The sequence below is a fragment of the Mirounga leonina genome, unplaced genomic scaffold (assembly GCF_011800145.1).
Source record: "Mirounga leonina isolate KUSES-001 unplaced genomic scaffold, KU_Mleo_1.0 Mir_115, whole genome shotgun sequence".
Taxonomy (NCBI): domain Eukaryota; kingdom Metazoa; phylum Chordata; class Mammalia; order Carnivora; family Phocidae; genus Mirounga; species Mirounga leonina.
Window position 1 is genome coordinate 88,522,770 of NW_023270268.1, and position 21,949 is coordinate 88,544,718.

The window sequence follows — 21,949 nt, forward strand, 5'->3', positions numbered from 1 at the left end:
CAGCAAAAGAAACAGTCAACAAAACCAAAAGACAACCAACAGAATGGGAGAAGATATTTGCAAATGACGTATCAGATAAAGGGCTAGTATCCAAAATCTATAAAGAACTCATCAAACTCAACACCCAAAGAACAAAGAATCCAATCAAGAAATGGGCAGAAGACATGAACAGACATTTTTCCAAAGAAGACATCCAAATGGCCAACAGACACATGAAAAAGTGCTCAACATCGCTCGGCATCAGGGAAATCCAAATCAAAACCTCAATGAGATACCACCTCACACCAGTCAGAATGGCTAAAATTAACAAGTCAGGAAACGACAGATGTTGGCGGGGATGCAGAGAAAGGGGCACCCTCCTACACTGTTGGTGGGAATGCAAGCTGGTGCAGCCACTCTGGAAAACTGTATGGAGGTTCCTCAAAAAGTTGAAAATAGAGCTACCATATGATCCAGCAATTGCACTACTGGGTATTTACCCCAAAGATACAAAAGTAGGGATCCGAAGGGGTACGTGCACCCCGATGTTTATAGCAGCAATGTCCACAATAGCCAAACTGTGGAAAGAGCCAAGATGTCCATCGACAGATGAATGGATAAAGAAGATGTGGTATATATATATAATGGAATATTATGCAGCCATCAAAAGGAATGAGATCTTGCCATTTGCAACGACGTGGATGGAACTGGAGGGCATTATGTTGAGTGAAATAAGTCAAACAGAGAAAGACATGTATCATATGATCTCACTGATATGAGGAATTCTTAATCGCAGGAAACAAACTGAGTGTTGTTGGAGTGGGGGGTGGGGTGGGAGGGATGGGGTGACTGGGTGATAGACACTGGGGAGGGTATGTGCTCTGGTAAGCGCTGTGAATTGTGCAAGACTGTTGAATCTCAGATCTGTACCTCTGAAACAAATAATGCAATATATGTTAAGAAAAAAAAAAAGAAGAAGAAGGAGGTAGCGGGAGGGGAAGAATGAAGCGGGGGAAATCGGAGGGGTAGACGAACCATGAGAGACGATGGACTCTGAAAAACAAACAGGGTTCTAGAGGGGAGGGGGGTGGGAGGATGGGTTAGCCTGGTGGTGGGTATTGAGGAGGGCACATTCTGCATGGAGCACTGGGTGTTATGCACAAATAATGAATCATGGAACACTTCATCTAAAACTAATGATGTAATGTATGGGGATTAGCATAAGAATAAAGAATAAAAAATAAATAATAAATAAATAAATAAATAAATAAAATCCTTTATTTTGTAAGATCAATAGAAATGTCCTTTCATTTCTGAGTCTAGTAATTTCTTTTTTTGTCAATCTAGCTAAAGGTTTGTTAATTTTGTTTATCTTTTCAAAGAACTAGTTTTTGGTTTTATTGATTTTTCTCTATTCTTCTATTTTCTATTTCATTTTCATTTCTGCCCTAATCTTAATTATTTCCTTCCTCCTCTTTATTTTAGGTTTAATTTGCTTTTTTTTTCTAGTATCTTTAGGCAGATGGTTAAAGTATTCATTTGAGATCTTCCTTTTTAAAAAATATAGGTATTTATAGCAATAAAATTTCCTCTAAGTACAACTTTAGCTGCATCTCAGATTTTGTTATATCATGTTTTCACCTTCATTCGTCTCCAAGTATAAATTCCCCTTTTGAATACTTCTTTGACCCATTTATTATTTAGGTGTACTGTTTAATTTCCATATATTTATGAGTTTCCCAAATTCTTTTGTTATTAATTTCTAATTTCATTCCACTGTGGTTACAGAATATACTTCGTATTATTCTTAGCCTGTTAAGTTTACAAAGTTTTTGTTTTATAATGGCTTAGCATTAAGTCTATCCTGGGGGAGAATGTACCATGTACGCTTAAGAATATACTTTGTAATATTAAGTGTTATGTAGTCGTTAGATCTAGCTGGTTTATGGCATTGTTCAAATCTTCTGTTTCCTTGTTTATCTTCTGCCTAGTTCTATCCATTGTTGAAAGTTGCGTATTAAGTCTTCAACCATTACTGTTGGCCTATGTCTCCCTTCATTTCTGGCAGGCTTTGCTTCATGTATTTGGGAGCTCTGTTGTTAAATGCACCTAGGTTTAAAATTGCTACACATTAAATCGATGGACTTTTTATCACTATAAAATGTCCTTGTCTTTAGTAGCAATTTTTGTCCTAAAACCCATTTTGTCTAATATCAAAAAGCCACTCCACTTCTCTTTTGGTTGCTATTTGCATTGTATTTTTTTTTTTTTATTCCTTTTACTTTGAATCTTTTTCTACCTTTTTTTTTAATCCACTTTTATAACCTCCAACTTTGACTGGAATGTTTCATTCACTCACATTTTAAAATCCAATCTCATTAATTATTGACATAGCAGATTTACACACACCATTTTACTATTTCTATATGTCTCATGCCCTTTTTTGCTCTATTTCTCCTTGACTCTATCATTGCATTAAGTGAATGTTTTATACTGCAGCACTTTAATTTCTTTAATGATTTTCACTATTTTTTGAGTGATTTGCTTAGTGGCTATTCTAGGACTTACCATACACATCTTAACAGAAATAGCTTCGTATTTATACTAACTTAATTCCAATTAGCCATAGAAACATTACTCCTATAGAGCTCTACTCTTTTTCTTCCCTTTTTGTGGTATTGTTGTATACAAATTACATTTATAAACATTGCAAACCCCAAAATACATTGTTACAATTATTACTTCACATAATTTTATGTCTTTTAGAGTAGCTAAGAGGATAGCAATTATATTTTTTTAAGTTTTATTAATATGAATTCTTATCACTTCTGGCTTTCTTCATTTGTTCTTGTGGATTCAAATTGCTATCTGGAGTCATTTCTTTAGCCCAGTGTAGTTTTGCTCCCATCCAGCTCCTTTGTGCTCTTATGAAAAATATATATTACATTTCTATATGTTATAGGCCCAACAATACATTAGTTTTATACACTTGCTTTTTACATCAGTCAACAAAAGAGAGAAGAAGAAAAATGACTGTCTTATAATTACCTTTCCTGTTGCTCTTTGATTTTTTTGGTGTGGATTCAAATTACTGTCTAGATCACTTTTCAGCCTAAAGAACTTCCTTTAGTATTTCTTGCAAGAGGAGTCTGCCAGCAACAATTCTCTCAGCTTCTGCTTCTCTGTAAATGTCTTTATTTCACCTTAGTTTTGAAAAATAGCTTTGCTGGATATAGGATTCTATTTCTTTATTGATATTGTCTATTTGATACAACATCATTGTGATATTTCCTTTACTTCTTTAATCATGGTTTCCTTTAGTTCTCTGAACAGTTATAATGACTACTTCAAAGTCTTTGTTAAATCTGACATCTGGGGGCACGTGGGTGGCTCGGTCCTTAAGCGTCTGCCTCCAGCTCAGGTCATGATTCCAGGGTCCTGGGATCAAGCCCTGCATTGGGCTCCCTGCTCCATGAGAAGCCTGTTTCTCTCTCACCCCCACTCCTCCTGCTTGTGTTCCCTCTCTCGCTGCATCTCTGTTAAATAAATAAATAAAATCTTTTTAAAAAAATCTGACATCTGATCACTCTCAAAGGGAAAAAGCAGGCAATAGAAACTGCCTCCAACAAAAAAATATACACTTTCCTCTTCCTCTGCATATCTTGTATTTTTTTGTTGGAGATTGGACATTTTAGAAAACATAACAACTATGAGTACTGATCCACTTCCTCTCTCCTGGGGCTTGTTACTGGTATTTGCCTGTTTCCGTGTTTGCTTCCTGATTGACTGGATTATTTTACTAAAAATTGCATCCCCTTTTCTCCCATAATTTGAAATAATCAACCCAAGAAATGTTGTGTTCAGTCCTGAATGCCTCATTTGAAGAATACTAACAAACTAAAGCACATACAGAAGCAGCTTCCAGGATGGGGAGGGTTTCAAAATGTCACAGAACAAAAGGCTAAGGAAACTGATTATATCTGAAGTCAATCAGAGTAATAGGATAGAAAGGACACAGAGTTACTGATTTCAAAGTTCTGAAGTGATATTCTGGCATAGCTGAAGAGCAGAGAAAAAGTCGCAGAACTTAGACAAACAAATTGGTACTACACGGAATTCTTTAAACAAGCAATTCAACAATGGCATATGCTACCTTAGACACTAATGAGGTTCCCATTTTTAAGCAGAAGATTTTTATCTGTCACAACTATTGAGTATGGTATTTCTTGTATGGTAGGATAGGCTTGGGTAGATAATTCCATTTTCTGTGATAATCAAGAAACCTGGCCTTGAATGTAACCATTCTGACATAATGCAAAGCACTTTACATGTACATAAATATATATTATAAATAAACTATTATTCACTTCTTGAAAACAAATTATGAAGAAATATTTAAGAAACAATTAAGAAAAATTCTTAAATGCTTCCCTAGCAAAGAGTTTCTCTGAGACTGCTATTTAAAAGTATTTTCCTGATTAGTCACATATCTAGTAGATTACTCTATAAACCATTGCAAGAATTACTTTAAAATTCTGTATTCTCTCATGTACTTGCTTTAAAATTAATATTAGAGTAATTAATTTACAAGAATTACTCAGTTCTTACAAAAGTTTTTTTTAATGAAATAATTGAGATCCATAACTCACCAGAAGAAATCTTACCAGCACCTTTATAGTCAACAGAAAATGCAGATGTGACTCCATTGGCCGACCCCAGTTCACACATGGAAATTTGATAAGGGGGCCTCAGCTTGATTTCCATCTGCATGTCAGACAGATTTATCTTTGTTGAAAGAGACCTGGGATTATTATATCGCTGCTTGGTTCTCTGAATGAAGTTATCTATGTAAAATAAAAAATAAATTTCCTTGCAGTCATTTGTTAATTAAATAATTTGAGAGTGTGACATTTATGGAATTCTGCAGATCAACAGTTTAATTTGTTGTCCAAAACTATTCAATTTGTCATTGAATATTCAAATATTATTTGTGTTTAATAGTTAATACATCATGGAGTCATCAGTGTTTCATTCTAGAAATTATATTCTAGAAATAATTATAAATAAAATAAGGATTTAACACTACATGATTGTGAGACAATTTCTACTATTATATTCTCTTCAAGGAATTACTTTAAATTTTTAGAAAAAAAACAAAAACAGCTTGTTTTATTTTTAAACCAAAGTCTTAATTTTTATAGGATTCATCTCTCATAAAATATTAAGTCTGTCAGTATTTACCAATTGTAATTACATAAGAACATATACTGTAAATTGCAAGTTCTTATAAACCTGTTTTCTTATTTATTGCTTATACCATTAGAATGTATGTTTTAAACAACAAATTTAATGAAATCAATAAAAGACATTTTCTAAATATCTTCCAATTTTACCTTCATTACTTACAACTTGGTTTTACTTTTTTCTCCTCCTACACCAGAAGTCAAGCAAACTAATGCCCAGAGGCCAAACTGAGCCTGCTGATTGCTTATGGAAATAAAGTTTTATTGGAATATAACTATACTCATTCATTTATGTATTGCCTATGGCTGCTTTCAAGCCACAATGGCAGGGCTGAGTAGTTGTGACAGCGACCATATGGTCCTTAAAGCTTAAAATATGTACTATCTGGTACTTTCCAGCAAATGTTTGCCAACCTCCATTCTACATTAAGCAGACTATAAAAGATTATCACATAAACACAGAACTCTGAATCTCTAGCTTATAAATTTCTCATTGAGAAACTGTCCTCTGGGATTAACTCTTTGTGCCAATAATCATGATCCCCTCCGCAGCCCAAACACATTTTTTTTCAAATAGGCACCTAAATGAAGAAGTTGCCATAATTTATAGACCATCTGTCAAATTATTCTATCAAAAGCAAGGTAGCAGAATTTTCTGAGTTCTTCCCCTGGTCCCCAGTATTACATGAAAAATCGCTTATGATTGGAGACAGGATAATGAAAAAGAAAAAAAAATCAGGCCCTTACCAAATTCAATGAAACAGTATGGTCTGACAGCAGTATTTGTCTTCATCATGTTATAAGTAGTAATGAACTCCTTCTGAAGCTCATCCAGGAAAGAGAAGGCCAGAACATTCGGGTAATTTTCAGTGCACAACATCATGTAGCTCACTCCCAGAGAACTAATAAAACTACAGTGTAAAAAACATTGGTTTTAAAATTTCAAATTAAATCAAGGTAATTTGTTGCTTCAAAAGACTGGTTCTATACACCATAAACTGCTGCTACAGTGGCAATGAAGCTATTAACATTTATTATATATTCCAGCAAAAAAAAAATAAAGAAACCAAAATATAATACTACTTTCAGTTGCAGTTAAAAACAGTAGACAAAAAAATGCAATGTACCTACAGAAGGACACATACTATAATTCTAACACTTCAGTTATTTATCACTTGGGGTAGAAAGCAGGGAAAAGAATATACAAATATGTAAGGGTTACAGATAGCTTAACACTTAACTATTCAACCTAGTGGAACTTAATCTTGTTTGAATCAAGAACTCTTTAGAGATTCTGATTAAAGTTATGGACACTCTCCTCAGAAAACTGTCCAAACACGAAACCTGGCACACAATTTCAGGTTGGTCACTGACCTCCTGATGTCATCCACTGATTCCAGAATCAAATCCTCTACTTCACATAATAATGAATTATGAACCACTGGTGAAATAAGAGTAATTTAGGAGTTTATAACAACAACAAATAAAATAAGTGGGGTAGAAAGGAGAACTCTTGCTTACAGCAGAATGCTGAGTACCAACTGGTAAATGTATAGGTAGTCCTAGAACTGGAAAAATCAGCATTTTGCCACCAACATAGTAAAGACTGAATCAAGCAAGGACAATCAATGAATGGTGAATCCAGGTGGAACTTTTGATGAGAAGCAGGAAATTTTGCATAGTTTTAAAATGTCTTATTTGTTGCAAGGGGAAAATATTTATTATACAGCAGAACCTAGAAAACATCTTGACTGAGCACTCTAACATTACTAATGAGGGGTAGATGGACTTCCTGTGCCTTCAGTTGTGATATCCTCAGAAAGACATATCAGCTATAAAGTATTCTAGCCAAGAATGCATAATCTGAATCTAATGCTGAAAGAACATCGAAATGATCAACATTCTATTTTAAAAAGGGGAAGGGCTATATTCTTTAAAAATCTCAATGTTGTAAAGAAAAAATAAAGGCTGTGTAAATGTTTTTGATCAAAGGAAGCTAAAGAGACACAACTAAATGCCAATACCTAACCCTAGTCTGGATCCTGTGCCACAGAGGGGGAAAATGCTATAAAGGACATCCCTGGGTCAACTGACAAAAATGGAAAACAGGCGGTAAAGTAGGATATCAATATTACTAGAGCTGATAACTGTACCATAGTTAAGAGAATATCCTTAATCTTAGAAAATACACTTCGAAGTAGTGAGGAATAAAGGGGCATGGTATTTTAAGTTTCTCTCAAATGATTCAGACAAAAATAAATCAGATAGACAGGTAGGCAGATTAAAATGATAAACTAAATGGGGTAAAATGTTACCAAAAGGTGAATCCGGGAATAGGTATTATGTATATCTTTCTTATTTATACAATTTTTCGCTAAGTTTGAAATTATTTCTAAATAAGTTAAAAAATTTTTTAAACTTCTTTTAAGTACTGAAATGTTCAAATTAGCCATGTTCTCTTGAAAAAAAATTTCTGAAGTGTATAACCCCCTACAAGAAGCAGAGAATGGGACACAAATTAACCCTTCTTAGTCAATCTTCTTTTTTTTTTTTAAAGATTTTATTTATTTATTTGAGAGAGAGAATGAGACAGAGAGCATGAGAGAGGGGAGGGTCAGAGGGAGAAGCAGGCTCCCTGCCGAGCAGGGAGCCCGATGTGGGACTTGATCCTGGGACTCCAGGATCATGACCTGAGCCGAAGGCAGCCGCTTAACCAACTGAGCCACCCAGGCGCCCCTCTTAGTCAATCTTCTAAACATTCTTTTATAGAACTGTCAATGTAGCTCCTCTAGATCAGGGGCAACAAACAGAGCATAAAGGTTATTATCTCCCACTCCTGTGAAAGACACTGCTAATCTATTGCAGCAATCCTTACTGAACAAACCCAGATCCAAACTGGAGCCCCCCTCCCCTCTTTCTTCTCTAATAATGTAGAAGCAGAATTTATTATTTTAAATTTAATATATAGAATATATTCACATGGTTCAAATTTTAAAACAATGAAAAATGAAATACAGTAAAGTGTCTTTTCACTACCTCCACCTAAAGATACCCAATTCTCTGTCCCTCAAGCAACTCATGTTGTTACTTTTTTTAAGATTTTTTTTAAGTAATCTCCACATCCAATGTGGAACTTGAACCTACAACCCCAAAATTAAGCCATACGTATACTCCACTGACCAAGCCAGCCAGGCACCCCAACTCATATTATTAAATTCTTACATATCATTCAGTGAGAGTTCATGCATCCCTCCCTCCCTGCCTCATTTTTTTCTCTCTCTTTCTCTATTTCTTTCTTAAAAGACCATCCAATGCAGCCAGATGATATGGGATTGGCACCTGTTAATCACCTATTATTAATGGTGTGGAATATACTACTAGAAAGATTGTGCTGGTTTTATACCTTCTGGAATAACCTGGAATTCCTTTCTGAAGTTCAATTAATACAGTCATTTGATGCAGTGTTTTTCAAACTGCAACTTGTGACCTATTAGGTCATAAAATTAGTGTAAACTACATAAAGCATTTTCTTAAAAATTGAAATAGAACGTAATAGAAAATATTGGAAATGTATATTGTTTCATAAAACTTTTTAGTTTCCCTATTTGTATATAGGTAATGTTCACAAACTAAAATGTATCTCTTGGGATGCCTGGGTGGCTGCGTTGGGGTCCTGGGATCGAGTCCTGTGTCGGGCTCCTTGCTTATAGGGAGCCTGGTTCTCCTCTGCCTGCAGCTCCCCCTACTTGTGCACGCTCTCTGACAAAAAAATAAAATCTTTAAAAATAAATAAATAAAATGTATCTCTTCTTATGAATCATAGTCAAAAAAGTTTAATGATACATACTGCATTTTTCTATGAATAACTAAATCAAAGGCAACGAATGTTCTTCCCAATTTTCTCTTTCCAAAAAATCTTCACTATCATTTTAAAAATTCTTTGACATGTCATTAGCATTCAAATATACTCCCCAGTAACCTGAGTTGGGATAAAACACAATTGGTGATTGCTTTCCACATACTCAGAACACCCAAATAACTACCTAGGAGTTGTTTCATTATCCTCCAAAAATATAACTGAAGCTTTTGGACTTCAATATTTTGTGTTATGGTAGAATTTGGCTGTATTTCCATATTAATAATAAAGTGAACCACAGACACATACACAACAGTTTATCCCAAACAGTTTCTCTTGCTCGCACTTAGTTAACTACAGAATTATTTATGAAATAAAGGGAAGCCTGTGTTTTTAAGATTATATGTCAGCATTTTCAGAGAATCTTTCTTTCAAAGCCTTTACTTTACTATAATTATGTGATATTCTCTGAAAAGGCCATAAAGTACTCTATTTTATTACGGCTTTTCATAATGAATTTAGGCTTATGCTATTGTCTTTCTTTGAAATGCAAAGCCAGTTTTCCAACAGTACATACAAGCCTTCCATCATCAAAAGACTTCTGGCTTTCAACTATCATGGGGACAAACTCAAAGACTCCCACCCTTTCACTGAGAACTCCTCATATGAAACAGTCTAAAGTCACTACAAGCATGCCAGTCTGTGCATGCATTAGCCTGTCCATTAGGTTCATTTAGCTCACATTTTATAGACAATCTGGCTGTTGTCCTTCTGCCTTGAGGAGGAGGAGGAGGAGGAGGAACAGCAGCAGGTACAGTTTACTGACCATTCAGTCTGAACCAGGTCTTCTGCTAAGTGCTTTATGTATGTATTTTATTTAATTTCATTCTCACAGTAAAAGGGCACCACTATCTCCATTTTACAGATAATGAAACAGAAGCTCAGGGATGTTTAGGAGCTTACCAGGGCCACCACCACCACTAAGAAGCAGAGCAGGGTCAAACTTAGTTCTAACTCCAAAGCCCACATTCTTTCCCAACACAACACCCAACTTCCCTATGTTATAGATAAACCAATTATGTGCTAATTCATCAACTTTTCCCCCACACTTTTTCAAGTCACAAATCAATCTCTATTTTTTCTTCTAATTAAGAGTTAATGAAACTTGAGAATTTGGGAACTGGAATCAGGATATTCAAGAAGCCCTGCCAACTTCTCTACTTCTTGTGCAACTCTACTCCTCCTCCCTCTCTGCATTTTAGCCACATTAGTGTTATTTCAGATCCAAAAGATACCAACCTACTCCCAGTCCTCCAACTCCCAATCTGACAAACGAATTCTGTCTTCCTCACTTGCAATGCTCCAACCCAACCCTATCTCTACCATGCTCCAATTCTGACCTGGCTAATCCTATTCATCCTTCTTGGACTTAAAGTTCCTCCCAGAGCATACAATCTAAATTGATCCCACCCCCGGCACCTGGGTGGCTCAGTCCATTGGGCATCAAACTCATGATTTTGGCTCAGGTCATGATCTCATGGGTTGTGGAATTGAGCCCCGCATCAGGCTCCATGATCAGTGGGGAGTCTGCTTGAGATTCAACCCCTCTCTCTCTGCCCCTCCCCCCACTAGCTCACGCACTCTCTCTAAAATAAATAAATAAATCTTAAATAATATAAAAATTGATCCCACCCCTATGGTTGTTATATCATAGGAGCTGTTATTTTTCTTCATGTAATTAACCCAATTTGTAATTATGTATTTATATGTTTATTTGTTGTGATGTCTTTCACTAACATCTATACTCCATAGGAGCGGAGATAATTTCTAGAGGGCTCACCACTGTATTCTTACCAACTAGAATATTTGGTGTCTGGTATAAAATAAGTGCTCAATAAATTAGTGAATAAATGAGTACAAAGATGACATCATTCATTCACTTATTTATACACTAATTTGAGTATATTGTGTACACATAATTGTACAGCCCAGCAGTATCTACACAAAGTATCTACATAAAGAAGCAGCTCAATAAATACTTGACTAAATTTAACAGAACAGAATACAACTTTACCTCCTCTTCCAGAAGGCTTTAGGGTTCAGGTCCGTGAGTTTTCAACATCCCCCTACTTTAAAGGCAGAGATGTTCTCAGATCATGTAGAATTACTCACCTACAGATGGTTATATGTATACGTTAGATATGTCTACTGTCCTTTTATCATGGACATTACTAATCCTCACACATCTCTTCTCCACCTTGAGCACAATTTTTAAATTGCCATTGTTTTCTTCCTGCTTCTACTCCTTTTTACTTCCCTTCTACTTCTTGGCTTTGGTACAGATGGGGTTTGGTCTTTATGGCTACTGTCTTTCTTCTGGCGAAGGAATTTATCCAACTGCATTACATCTTTGGTTCCTCCGCCAGCAGACACACCATGAACTTCTTCAGGGCGTTCCAGGACGAAATATGTCTTCAACAGGTAAGACTGACAGAAGTTCAAACTCCAGATAAGGGGTATTTACCCCTTTCAATCACTTCATTAAAAAGCTAATTCGGGGCGCCTGGGTGGCTCAGTTGGTTAAGCGACTGCCTTCGGCTCAGGTCATGATCCTGGAGTCCCTGGATCGAGTCCCGCATCGGGCTCACTGCTCAGCAGGGAGTCTGCTTCTCCCTCTGATCCTCCTCCCTCTCATGCTCTCTCTCTCCCTCTCTCTCTCTCAAATAAATAAATAAAATCTTCAAAAAAAAATCACTGAAAAAAAAAAAAGCTAATTCTATCATGTATCCAAGCAGGCCAAACCTCAAGTGATTTCTAAGATCCAATAAAATAAGTGGTTTTTAAACATTAAGCATTTTCTGGTATGTGATTTTATTTATGAACTGTCAAAGAAATTTTGCACATCACCAATTAAACACTGACATTATTAGGACAATTGTGGCCTGCTGTACCAAACTAAATAATTAGTGAAAGCAGTGATCTTCCCCACAGCAAAAAACAAAGCACCTAGCATATGTATCACATTCTACTCTATAGGCTCTAGTTTCAAAAACAAAATCTCTGCCTGCTGGGCACCTGCAATACAGTGCTGGGAATGCACTTAAAACTATACACAAAACAAGAAACAACACTGCATTTTTGTAGCATGCTAAATGACAACGTATACAGCAAACTATTAATAAATCGAGACAGTAATAATTAACATTTACATTGCCTATAATGGTACATTCTACAATTGAACCATTACACATAGAAAATCTGTCTATCCTCTGTAGCCTCATTTGCCCAGTTAGCTTTCATGGGTGAAGAAAAGTTCTCCAGTAGGACAGGCCTTCTCTAATCTGTTAAAATTGTTAAGTAAAAGAAAAATATTATTTTTTAAAAATTATACATATGTATATATATATTTTTAAAAGTAATCTCTACACCCAACATGGGGATCGAACTCACAGCCCTGAGATCAAGAGTCACATGCTCCACCGACTGAGCCAGCCAGGTGCCCCAGGAAAAATATTTTTTTGAAACAGAGCTTCCACACTGAATTCTATTCTCCAAAATAAAGCATTTAAACTTTTAAATATAAAAATAAACTTGACAGGGATGTCTGCGTGGCTTAGTCGGTTAAATGTCTGCCTTCAGCTCATGATCTCAGGGTCCTGGGATGAAGCCCCAAGTCGGGCTCCCTGCTCAGCAGAAGTCTGCTTCACCCTTTCCCTCTGCTCCCCACCCACCAGCTTGTACTCTGTGCTCTCTCACATGCTCTCTCAAATAAATAAATAAAATCTTTTAAAAATAAATAAACCCGACATTATGAAAGTGAGTTTATCTTATGGATTTTATTATCACCAAGTATGTCTAATAGAAAATAAAGTGAAGACAAGACTTTGCCATCACTGGGACAGTAGTGAGGCAAGAACCAGAAAGAGAACACTGAGTGTCCACCATGCACAACATTCTCCTAGGAACTTCATATTTTCTCACTTATTTCTCTCTTATGTGGCCAACTTTCAATTATCCTCCACTGGTGAAAAGCTAAATTATGAATACATTATCCCATGAATAAAAGACCCATTTTAGTCACTGATTTTTTTTTTTTAAAGATTTATTTTTTTGACAGAGAGAGACACAGCGAGAGAGGGAACACAAGCAGGGGGAGTGGGAGAGGGAGAAGCAGGCTCCCCGCTGAGCCGGGAGCCCGATGCGGGGCTCGATCCCAGGACCCTGGGATCATGACCTGAGCCGAAGGCAGACGCTTAACGACTGAGCCACCCAGGCGCCTCTTAGTCACTAATTTTAACCTCACTATATAAGAACATATTTATTAATATGCAATATGCCAGGTGATAGCAACTTACAACAGTAAGCACAAGGAGAATCAGAGAATTTTAAGTGGGCAAAGGTGATTATACCATTGAGCCTTGGATAAAACACAGAGCAGAGCAAGCAACCTTTGCCAATGACATCCTTAATTTCCTTTTCTGCAGTTAATCTATATCCTGATTCACCCTTTCCCACTAACCCTAACACCTCACACCACAGAGAACGAAGATCTTGACTTTCTTAGATAATCAATCATAGATAATCCCTCATTTAACTCTATGTGGTATCCCCAAACTTTATTGCACCTAGAACTCATTTTTCCACAGTATGAGTAACGAGGTTCCTAAACGAGTTCATAACAGCCTATTTAACATATGTGGTGCTGAACAGCTGTAGATTTTACAGTAAGCAGTAGAAAAGTAATATGATGCTGTAATGAGACAAAACAGTAAAGCAGGATACATAGGTTATCTTCTTCCCCCAAGTGGTTTGGTAGCTAGTGGAGGGTTGCGTGTCCCTGCCATGCCCCCTCTCCACCAAACAACTAGTCTCCAACAAGATAATGCTGTCTCCTCACCCATACTCTAGTCCTCATTATTTCTCAACCAAAAAAAGGAGAGGGGGATAACTTTCACTTAATTCTCTTCCCTGGTTAATTTTTCTCTCCATAAAAAGTAAAAAGAACTAGGAGAATTACACACACACCCTGTAAAGAGAGAGGCTAAAGGTAAAGGGAGGCAACTCTTTCTTTTACCAGAGAATAATGTGAATGCCGAAGCCAAAAGACTATGGTACAGATATACCACTTACTAGCTTTGTGACTATGAACAAGTTTCTTTACATCCCTAAGTCTTAGTTTCCTCATCCGTAAAAAAAGAAAAAGGCGCGGGGGGGGGGGGGCAGTAGTACCATAATGGCTATCTGCCCAACATCCCATTTCTCTTTGCCTTTGGGGAATTATCTCCAGCCCTACTACCTATTTTATATGACTTTGGTAAAGCTGCTCACCCACTGGGTAGACACGTGATCCAGGATCCAACTAAGAGTACCTCGGCCCTCTGACTACAATGCTATTCTAGAGATGTACCATGACACAGCAAGGCTAATTAATTAAGTCCTTTCCTTGAAACATGGAGGAAAAGGGGTACTCAGCTGAAATGAAGTATGCCTGCAGCTGCCTGTACAGTGTTTTCCATACATGGAAAATACCTATTTGCAAAAGGAGAGAAAGTGGAGAAATGAGAGAAAGATTCCTGATAACAATATCTGAGTCCCTGGCTCCAGCCAATTCAGAAGCCCTCCTATCCTTCACAATACCCTTTTTTTTGCTTAAACTAGTGAGTTGTGTTTCTGCCCTCAACAATGGGGAAAAGCTCTATATATTAACTATTCACAGAACTGTTGCAAAACTGAACCATAAGAAAAGTGCCTGGCAACTGCAGGTACTTAATAACTGGGTCATTGTTGAAGTTGTTATTCCTGTAATCAGGAAATAGCACCAAAGAGTGAAAGAAAAGCACCGCCAGAAACTAAAAACAAAAGGCAGGTAAGCCTAAAATAGCATTCCTGGCTGGAGGTAGCAGTTTGTGGACTAATATGGAGAAAGTAAGGACTCAGGTAAAGAGAGAACCTATAAGGCTCACAGATATCATCAGACTTCAAAAGAATTGACAGTGGAAGAACTAAGAAATTTTACTTCTTGCACTAAAATTCACAATAGAGTATGACTGACCTCCCAAAGCAGTTTGTATTTTCATAAGATCAGTATCTCAATGTTTAAAGAGATCTCAAAATGTACCACTATGATTTTCAAACCCCCAAAACCAATCTCAAAATTTAAGATCTCATAGGACACAACTTAATTTCATATGGTTCATAATTATTGCTTTAGTCATCATTGTTTCCTAAGTTCTGACATAGATTTATATATTAAACATTTATGACAACTTTAGGAAAGTATCCTTCAACTTATGAAACAGATAAATTCCTTAAAGTTTTACCCAGAAAGAACTGTACCATCACTATGTACAGCTGACCCTTGAACAATGCTGGGGTTAGGGATGCCAATATCCTGCACAGTCAAAAATCAGCATAATTTTTGACCACCAAAAACTTGACTACTAATAGCCTACTGTTGACTGAAAGCCTTACCAATAACACAGTCAACACATATTTTGCATATTACATACTGTATTCATACAATAAAGTAAGCTAGAGAAGATAAAGTGTTATTTAAAAAATCATAAGGAAGAGAAAATACATTTATAGTACTATACTGTATTTACTGAAAAGAATTATAAATGGACCCATGCGGTTCAAACCCATGTTGTTCAAGGATTCAACTGTAATATGAGAAGAAATCACAAAACTAGATTATGCATCCCCCAACCACTCACTAATCAATAAGCCAAACTGAAGTATTTTGGAGAAAATTAAGACTTAACTCCATGGCACTCTGAACATTGCCATACCCCCAAAATAACCATCCCTCATTTAGCAGTTAGAATCGTATGTGCAAGGCGTTGTGCCAGCCTAAGCGCCACAAAATGGGCTCCATTAGCTAAACTCAAGTATTTAGCTGCTACAATCTGATAAAGTTCATCATTTTCCCAACACACTGGGAGTGTGTGTGGGGGGGGATATTAAAGGAATTTTCTTGATTTTTTCCTATTTTTTAAAATATTTTTTTAAAGATTTATTTGAGAGAGAGAGAAAGAGTGTGTACGCAGGAGTAGGAGGAAGGGCAGAGGGAGAGAATCTCAAGCAGACTCCCTGCTGAGCACAGAGCCTGCTGTGGGGCTCAATCCCACAATCCGTGAGATCATGACCTGAGCTGAAACCAAGAGTTGGATGTTAACCAACTGAGCCACCCAGGCACCCCGGAATTTTAATTTTAAAATGTTATTCTAAGTTTTTTCTCAAACGCTATGGTCTTCCTCTACCTATTCAACTAGAATCCACTGTGAGGTACCATCTGATTTAGCATATAACTACATACTTAAGCTACTTTATTTTGGTTCTCAGTGGTATTCTGCAAAGAGCACCTCAATTTTTACAGAAATTTGAAATGCAGTGTTAAGAGATGAGGAATCACTTATAAGCCAGAACAGATCAAGTATCTCAGTAAGTTATCTAACTACAGAGGAAGGATACAAAAATTTAAAAATAAATTTAAAATAAGAAAAATATAAATGATAAAACAATAAAACAAGTTCTACAGGCAATCTGTGTAAGCAGTGAGATCATGAGAGAAATGAAATAGTAGTAGCAAAAAAGATGATTCCAAAGAAGTAGGCTCTAGGCCAGGCTTTGACAAGGCAGACAGGCAGCCTGGTGCCAGTTCTGGGCTGTGCTACGATGCTACAACTGCAGATCTGTGAGTTTTATCTCACAAGCTCATGGGCAGTTAGAAAAAGAGGTGTCACAAGAGAACTTTAACTCAGTAGGGGCACCTGGGTGGCTCAGTTGGTTAAGCCTCTGCCTTCGGCTCAGGTCGTGATCTCAGGGCCCTGGGATCGAGCCCCGCATCGGGCTCCCTGTTCTGCGGGAAGCCTGCTTCTCCCTCCCTCACTCCCCCTGCTTGTGTTCCCTCTCTCGCTGTGTCTCTCTCTGTCAAATAAATAAATAATCTTAAAAAATAAAAAAATAAAATAAATAACTCAGGTAACATATATACTCCCAGTTTCAGAGTGACTTTATAATTCAGTCTAAATGTACTGTCATACAGCATGAAAACCTCAATAAACTAGGAAACAATCAACAAGTCCTCTAATCAATGATAGAAAACATATAAAGTCCAGGTTCTTGTCAGGAACTAGAACTAAAACTTCTCTGTTGTTCAATCCTTTTTAAAAACTTAATTACAGGGCGCCTGGGTGGCTCAGTTGGTTAAGCGACTGCCTTTGGCTCAGGTCATGATCCTGGAGTCCCTGGATCGAGTCCTGCATCGGGCTCCCTGCTCGGCAGGGAGTCTGCTTTGCCCTCTGACCCTATCCCCTCTCATGTGTTCTCTCTCATTCTCTCTCTAATAAATAAATAAAATCTTTAAAAAAAAAAAACTTAATTACAAAAATAACATGCATAGAGGCTTTTCTCTGAGTGGTTCCGAAGGCCATGTAGTCTATTTATTCCTTTAGACATTTCTAAATTGTATTCTTAGATCAGGCCAGATTAGACCACTGCTGATCCATCTCACTCCTAAACTGTCTCATAAAATTGCTTTTTTGTATCGTGATATTTGCTTACACTAAGGGATATTAAGAAAAATCATAAAAAGCTCATTGTTATGGCTGCTGGAAGAATGCTATCCAAATGCTGTCCCTCTTTACGTACATCAGGTCTCAGGAACATGAAGAGCAATGTTTTTATCCAGTGGACACCGAATCCTGTAAATGATTCATTATCCTCCTCTGTTTTGGCCATGAGGAAGCTCAGAGAAATATTTCCAGCCCTTTTCCAACAAATGAATGGACTATGTAGTTGCATCTCCAGAAGGAAATGTTACTTCAGTTTATTATTCTCCTATCTTTATCTCTACTTTCATGTGATTCTCTTTCCTGTGCTCTTGAATTATTTTTTTGTGTGTGTGAACTGCCTCACATCCTTTGTGGAATAAGATGGGGTACAAAGAAATAATACATAATCTAGAATTCAAAACAATTAGAATTGGAGGGGTGTTAAAAATTTACCACATGATACTCTTAAGAGAGAGGAAGAAAAATATTTGCAAAAAATTGTTCTTCCAAGTCCGGGGCATCTGTCAGAATTAATATATGTTCAAACAATCTTCTATAATGTTGACATAGGTCTACAGTACGATACAGTATCAACTGAAACTCAGAATAATGACCAAGGTACTAAAAGAGCCTATTAAATAGAATATTAAAATGTTGCAAGTTTTTCTCCATAAAACAGAAACAGGTTAGACATAATTTTAGATACATTTTAACCATCATCACCACATCTTCCAGTTAAACCCTTTAAAAACCCAGTTTAAGATAAAAGCTCATTATCTTACCATTACCTAGTTAATCTAAGTAATTATGGACATTCTCTAAGGTTCTATTCTGGCCTCTCAGAAACTCAGTGGGCATTACTACCCTCACAGTTTCAACTTCTATGTGAATGATTCCAAAATCTCTATCCCATCTCAATTGGGCTGCCTAGTCACAACCTCAAGTAAAATATTCAAAATCGTGCTTAGTTATCTTTCTCTTCTTCTTCACCCCTATAAGCAACCCTTCCCAAAGAGCTCATTCTGTCCAATTCCAAGGCTTCAAAGTCATCTTTGGTATTCCATCTCTGGCATTCCATCTTATCAGGCTTAACCATTTCTTCTTTTGAAGTGTCTTTGTGACTGGCATTTTCTTTTTCATTTGCACTTACATCTTACTAGGTCAGGTCCTAATTATAAGTTAATCTCTCTCAGACTTTCTATTTCACTGCCTCAGCATTGTTTTTTAGCAAGTCACTTCCCTCAAACCTGCAGTAACAGCTTCCTATAACCTATTACATCAAAGTGACATCCCTCAGTCTGAACTTGCAGGGAAATCCAGGATCTGGCCCCACACTAATTATCTCACATTTCCCGTAACTATCCCTAAATCACCATTCACTACACCAAACAGGTGAATACACCCCCAAGGCCAAGTCATTCTTTACTTATTCTGCTTCTCCTCTCTATACTTGGAATGCCCTCTTCTCTGTCTCAGCCAAATCTTACTATTCTTCAGGACAAGGCTCATGCGTCATCTCAATAACGAAGCTCTCTCCTACCTGATGACTGCTGTTTAGTTCAGAACCACATGATTCTTGACTTGAACACTTTCCTAAACTAACCAATCACTACTTTTGACAGCAACCACTTAAATTTCATGCAAAAGGCAACCACTAGGCAAATGATTCTAATGGAGGAAACTGAAGTCTTACTTAATGTTATAACGTCCAGTTTTCAGTGTACATCTATCAGGAAGCTGAGCAAGTTTCTTCGAGAGCATTTTAAAATACTTCCTGCACTCCTGCACGCCTGTGCCTTGTTCATAGTCAGTAGAAGCAGAAAGCGGCAGCCCATCTCTGACACGAATGACTGACGCAGATAAAATCATAGACATTTCAACCAGCAGAGGATACCTAAAACAAAATGAACAATTGAGGTTAGATAAAAAATGAAAGCCAAACCTGATAAACAGTGCAAAAATGTTCAACTCACTAATAATCAAAGATTCACTAATTAAAACTATGACATACTACACTTTCCTTAACAAATTAGCTTTTAAAAAATAAAAACTGTTGGGGCACCGGGGTGGCTCAGTCGGTTGAGTTACCTGCTCCTGATTTCAGCTTAGGTCATGATCTCAGAGTCCTGAGATCCAGCACCACATCAGCCTCTGCACTCAGGGTGGAGTTTGCTTGTCCCTCTCCCTCCCCCTCTGCCTCTCCTCCAGTGCATGCGCTCGCTCGCTAAAATAAATATTTAGAAAAAAAAATTTTTTTTAAATAATACTTGCTTCTTTTTGGCATTCTTATAAGTATTTGCAGAAGTAAATATTGGAGTAAACACCATTCTCAAAATAATTTGGTGATATTCAAAAGAGTGTAAAAATACTGATGCCCTTTGACCACAAGAGCAATATAAATATATAACCATACCCTAAGGGAAGTAATCAGATTCAAACAAAATTTTAAACAGATTATGCTAAGTGAAATAAGTCAAGCAGAGAAAGTCAATTATCATATGGTTTCACTTATTTGTGGAACATAAGGAATAGCATGGAGGACATTAGGAGAAGGAAGAGAAAAATGAAGGGGGGGAAATCGGAGGGAGAGACGAACCATGAGAGACTATGGACTCTGAGAAACAAACTGAGGGTTTTGGGTGGGGGGGATGGGTTAGCCTGGTGATGGGTATTAAGGAGGGCATATACTGCACAGAGCACTGGGTGTTATACGAAAACAATGAACCGTGGATCACTACATCAAAAACTAATGATGTACTATATGGTGACTAACATAATAAAATAAAGTTTAAAAAAAATTTTAAACAGAAAGGCATTCTTTCACAGAAATAACCAAAAACAATCTAAACATCCAACAATAGGGGAATGGTTAAATAAATTATAGTACACCCCTATGATGGAATATGATGAAGAACAGTTATGTTTATGAAAAAGAGTTCAATAATGTAGTAAAATGCTTACATATAAATCAGAAAAAAAGCAGGATAAAAACTGCAAATGTTGCTTTCTATAAAGACAAAGAAGAAGGGAGGGATAAATGGAGAAACAGATATCAGAAGGAAACATGCTAAAATTATAATAATGCTTATCTCCAGAAAATAGTATCATGGGTGACTGTTATTTTATAATTTCCTAAATTTTCAAAATATTCCATAGTGGGCATATATTACTTTTATAATCAGAAAAAAAGTTTTATTGGGGTGCCTGTGTGGCTCAGTCAGTTGAGCGTCCAACTCTTGATTTCAGCTCAGGTCATGATCTCAGGGTCTTGAAATTGAGCCCCCTGTCAGGCTCCCCACTCAGCAGGGAGTCTGCTTGGGATTCTCTCTCTCCCTCTGCCCCTCGCCCCACTGATGCACACTCTCTGTCTCTCTAAAATAAAGATATCTTTAAACAACAACAAAAAATTATAGTAAGTCTTAAAGCTAAAGGAATACTGGTTTTAATATTGCTCTCAATGTCTTTACCAGAAAATAAACCATAATGGCTTATTTTATTATATTCTGATCAAACTTCACAAAAGTAGATAAAAGGACTTCACAGGCTGGGTCTGAAAGAAATCAGGTAAACAGAAACGTTGCTAAAAACTATACAATGTTGCTCAAATTTTAGCTTGTAGAAAAACCATTGGAAGTTTGCTTAGAAATGCAGATTTCTGAACCTCCCCCTGCCCCCAAATTCTGATCCATTGACTACGAGGTAGAGCTTGAGAATCTTCCATTTTTAACAAATTCCCAGGTAATTACTATGCTCAGTGTCTACGGATCATACTTTGAAAAACACTAAATTAAAACATGTTCACAGTCTGAAATTAAGTGCTAACTCTTTCTTGCCAGGTCTTCGGAGAACAATGCCACTAAGTACTGCTTCACTAGCAGTAGGGTAAATGGTGAAAACTGAAAATTCTGAAAACAATTTCATAGGCTTTTTCAAGATATTGTATCCCAGAGACTAAATCTTCACCTGTCCTGTTCAGATAGCTCAATATTATCTCATTCCAAAAATGAAAAACTGAGTTTGCTATGTAAATGCCAAAGAAAACCAACTGGTACCGACTTTGGAAATTAGTACTATAGTTCCTCGTTTTCATTGCTGTGTAAAGTTGCAATCTGACTGTCTACTCATGATGGTAACTGAGTGACACAAAAAATTAACCCAAACGACAAAGTTTATGCATTAAATTTACTCCCCCTTTTCCTCTTTTCATGAGGAAATGAAAGGAATAGCTAGGTATTAATATATCATTACTATTTTTCTCCTTCATTCATTTAAAAGGAAAAAAAACCAACAGGAATTAAATTAGCCTTTACCATAAT

At 36.8% G+C, this 21,949-nt stretch overlaps 1 protein-coding gene across 3 annotated transcripts in view; it reads right to left on the reverse strand.

Annotated features, from left to right (window-relative positions):
- The window catches only part of SEC22A (SEC22 homolog A, vesicle trafficking protein), a 75,202-nt gene that overhangs the window by 48,286 nt on the left and 4,967 nt on the right, over nt 1-21,949 (reverse strand). For all 3 annotated transcript variants that reach the window (XM_035000011.1, XM_035000012.1, XM_035000013.1), the window contains exons 2-4: nt 19,327-19,527; nt 5,970-6,133; nt 4,629-4,823 (exon numbers count right to left, since the gene is read on the reverse strand). In XM_035000011.1, coding sequence (XP_034855902.1) covers nt 4,629-4,823; nt 5,970-6,133; nt 19,327-19,508 — 541 coding nt within the window. In that variant the 5' untranslated portion in view covers nt 19,509-19,527. The remainder of the gene's footprint in view (nt 1-4,628; nt 4,824-5,969; nt 6,134-19,326; nt 19,528-21,949) is intronic.